Raw genomic sequence first — 4,235 nt, 5'->3', positions numbered from 1 at the left:
ACTCTAAAATAGAGCTGATATAATTAACAACTGATTGAGATGAAATCAACTGTTATTTCTTATATCTTTATTAAACGTTTTAATATAGTTGTTCAGTGAGAAACAACTATAAATTGTATTAAACTTCTGAATCAAACACTATCTATAAATTGTATCCACATTTAAGTGTTTTCCGGACATCACTCTTGAGCTATGATGGTAGAAAACTAAGTTGCGGAGTCAACAAATATCTAATTTTTATTTTAATGACTTATTTATTACCAATAGTACATCAACATTTTAGCCGGAAGGTTGGCACCAAAGAGTAATTTTACAAAGTAATCTTATAACTTAGATATAATCTTGTAAATTTCGAAAAATTAACTAAAAAGAAAGTTTAAAGTTCAAAATTTTGTAATTAAGCCATTTTTACATCGTAAAGATATTGACTTTTGAGTCCATCAAATTTAACATGATTGACTTTCACGTATTTTGACATACAATGATAAATAAGAAAATCACAAATTTAAAATTTAAAATTTAAAATTTTTCATTTACTAATATTTAAGAAAATAAAGAAAATATTATAAACGAAAGGTAATTCTATTGTAAAGCTCACTAAATGTTATTACAGGAATAATAACCTTCACGAATTAAAAAAAAAAAAGATCACTACTTTAACTTAAAAATTCAAAATTTTATTTGCTAACCTAAGGAAATTAAACAAAGCACCCATTGATATAATAGAGCCAATTAAGACACTAGGCAGAGAGATGAGAGGTAGTCTTATTGTAATAATTTTTGATGTAAATCGAAATAGACCTGTTAAAGACATCTAATTATGGTATTAGGCTGTGTGCCTAGAAAACTACTCCAACAATTAAGTCATTATTTGAAAAGGACAGAAAGCACAACTGCTTAAACAGGTAAAGATGACATTACTTTGTGCTTAGTGTTCCATCACTATTTCTAGAGATTGCCTTAAAGAATAAATACTTGGAAAATAGGCATTCGGATGAGATGATAAGATAGAAACTCCTATCTCTTAGGAAGTGATAAAAATAGGGAGTGAACCCATTTCTAGTACTGAAAATCCCTTCTAATGCTTCTTTACCGATCTCTGGGTTTCGAGACCTCATGAGATCGATCAGGAGAAATGGTGAGCTACGGCTCGTATGGAGCCATCTCTTCTAACGAGCATCCATCAATTTTTGTTAGAAAAAAATAATAAATTTCACAAAATTAAAAAAGTTATAGCAACACTCCACATACATTTTGTTTATTCTTGGTCTGATTTGAATTTAAGTCATATAGGGACCAATTTAAATCAAGTTTATTAAAGGAAATTTTTAAGATTGGTATATGTTTTTACCTATATACTAAACAGATAGATGATTGACACATATTCATTATTTTTAAATGGAAAGTGAGTATCAATTATTTAATGCCAATACATAAAATACTCATAAATACGTATCACTTTCTTATTAATTGTAGTGTATATACCAAGCCTAGATAAGAATTTTTCTTTATTAAATCATCTAACGATATTATGATTTCAAATTATCAATATAGATGATCGAAACCGATTTGGTCTTGCTTCAAGCTCTAAACTTAAAATTAGAATGAGAGTAAAACAATAGAACTAGCATTGTTACATCTGACATAAAATTTAAAATTTGAAAAGAAAACCATAAACTTTCTTTTGTTAATTTTAAACTTTTTAAAAGTTGAATCAAATTAAACTCACTGGATGGCTATAACAACTTTCAAATATCGTATTTTAAATAGCTAATTGGCTACTCGACCTTATAAGCTTTTGGCTATGCTTTGGAACGATTGTTAATGCAATCTTTTTATGGTTAAAAGAAAAAAATAGACGATTTATTCTTTTTGCATATTTCATTTAAAAGTTACTTAATATAGAAAAATTAAAAATTAGTAATGGAAAAACTAAATATTTACATATATAAGATGTATATAGTTTGTGGTCTTTATGGCAGCTAGATGGGGATGAATTGGTTAGAATAAGAATTATATTTTAAAATGGCATAATATATATCCAAATACCTAAATTTTGGTTATTTAATTTTTAATTTATTTAACAAATACTTGAATTCTATTTTCATTACATGTTGAACACCTTTAATTTTTTATTTAATATAAAAGATACTTGAATTTTATTTTTTGATAACATTTAAATACCTATAAGCAGCGCATGTGGAAGTACTAAATGAAATCACATGTCAAAAATTGTTTAAATATATAAAAAGATAAATTGAAGTATCTGTTAAGTTGTATAAAAATTAATGTGTTAAATTGATTAAATAGATAAAGTTTAAACATACAAATATGCATTGGCCATTTTAAATTTGACTTTTCAAAAAATGTTTAAATATGAAAAAATGATATAGCAAAAGTAATAAGCAAATAATTAATTAACTACTCTTATTTTCAAATATATGCACAAAACAAAGTACATAAATAAGTAAAAGAGAGAAAGATCAAATACAGTATTTATACTTATAGTAGTTCGAGTAATTATTTATCTTTTTTGTTTATATTCACTTTCTAAATTTTATTTGTTAACAACAATCTTTTTACATATGGAAGATCAAAACCTAATTATTTCTCAAACACAAGAACAACCTGAGGTGTTTTTGATGTTTACATTAGAATCTGTAACAATATTTTCCTAAGACAAATACTAAGGTAACATGTTGTGCATCCCACAACAACATGCGGGTTCTACTATTAACCAATGATTTTCATAATCAGAGACCATAACCTTGACTAAGAAGTGGTAGCATCTAAAAAAAAAATCTGAAGAAAAGAGATCTCTTTTTTTTCTTTTGTATAGCATTACAGAGGCTGTTATATAGACAGCTTTTTACAAAAAGAAACTAACAAAATAAGAACCTAAATTAATGGCCAATTACATACAATGCAGAGAGACTTTCTATAAATAAAAGATCTGATACACAATTACATAAATCAAGCTAAATCAAATCTTAACACTCCCCCTCAAGTTGAAGCATGTTCAACTTGGATGTTAGCTCCTTGAAAATATTTACAGCAAGAGCTTTTGTGAAGATGTCTGCTAGCTGCAAGTGAGATGGAACAAACTTGGTGATAATTTGACCAGCTTGGACCTTTTCTCTTACAACATGACAGTCAAGTTCTATATGTTTCGTGCGTTCGTGATACACTGGATTTGCTGCTATGTGAAGTGCAGCTTGATTATCACATAACAACATTGCTGGTCCTACAGAGACTTGCATATCATTAAACAAAAATCTTAGCCAAGTTAATTCACAAGTTGCGGCTGCCATGGACCTGTATTCAGCTTCTGAAGATGATCTTGAGACAGTTTTTTGCTTCTTTGCTTTCCAAGAGATCAATGAACTTCCCAAGAACACACAATAGCCCGTTGTTGATCTTCTTGTCATTGGACAGTTTGCCCAATTTGCGTCACAATAAGCTTTCAAAGTGAGGGAGTTATTAGATGGAAATAATAGACCTAAACTAGGACTTCCTTTTAGATATTTAATAACCCGAAGAGCAGCATCCCAATGTGTTTTTCTCGGAGCATGCATGAATTGACTCAGTATGTTAACTGAGTATGTAATGTCAGGTCTTGTTATCGTGAGATAGATCAGTCGTCCAACTAATCTCCTATAGCGAGCTGCATCATGAAGAATATCACCTTCATGATTTGTGAGTTTAAGATTCATTTCCATGGGGAACTTTGAGGGTTGAGCACCTGAATAACCAACATCATCAATGATCTCTAAAGTATATTTTCGCTGAGAGATAACGATACCTGTTTTGGACCTTGCAACTTCTAACCCAAGAAAATACTTCAGTATGCCGAGATCTTTGATGTGAAATTGCTGATGAAGGAGTTTCTTGAGATTGTGTATAGCATCTGCATCATTTCCAGTAATCACCATGTCATCAACATAAATAAGGACCATAGTTGTAGATGAGCCCTTTGTTTTTACAAACAATGAATAATCAGAGTGTGATTGAACAAAACCAACTTTCTTAATAGCACTTGAAAATTTTGTAAACCAATTCCGAGGTGCTTGTTTAAGCCCATAAAGAGATTTATGCAGTCGACACACAAGTTTCTCCCCCTATCGACAAAGACTTGATGGTGGAGTCATGTATATTTCTTCAGCTGAGTCACCATGTAAGAATGCATTAGTCACATCCATTTGGTACAATGGCCAATTTTTGGCAGCAGCAACAGC

The 4,235-nt window shown here is 29.8% G+C and overlaps 1 protein-coding gene across 1 annotated transcript; it reads right to left on the bottom strand.

Annotated features, from left to right (window-relative positions):
* Positions 1-2,990: 2,990 nt before the first annotated feature.
* On the bottom strand, positions 2,991-3,956 carry LOC125370027 (uncharacterized mitochondrial protein AtMg00810-like). The gene has a single exon (XM_048373598.1). It carries the CDS (start codon positions 3,954-3,956, stop codon positions 2,991-2,993), a length of 966 nt encoding a protein of 321 aa, XP_048229555.1.
* Between the last annotated feature and the right edge of the window lie 279 nt (positions 3,957-4,235).

Source organism: Ricinus communis, chromosome 5 (genome assembly GCF_019578655.1).
Source record: "Ricinus communis isolate WT05 ecotype wild-type chromosome 5, ASM1957865v1, whole genome shotgun sequence".
NCBI lineage: Eukaryota > Viridiplantae > Streptophyta > Magnoliopsida > Malpighiales > Euphorbiaceae > Ricinus > Ricinus communis.
This window is presented reverse-complemented; position numbering and strand designations above follow the sequence as displayed.

Coding starts and splice junctions, on each gene's coding strand:
- LOC125370027 (XM_048373598.1), bottom strand. CDS start 3,956: ATGGTCCTTATTTATGTTGATGACATGGTGATTACTGGAAATGATGCA.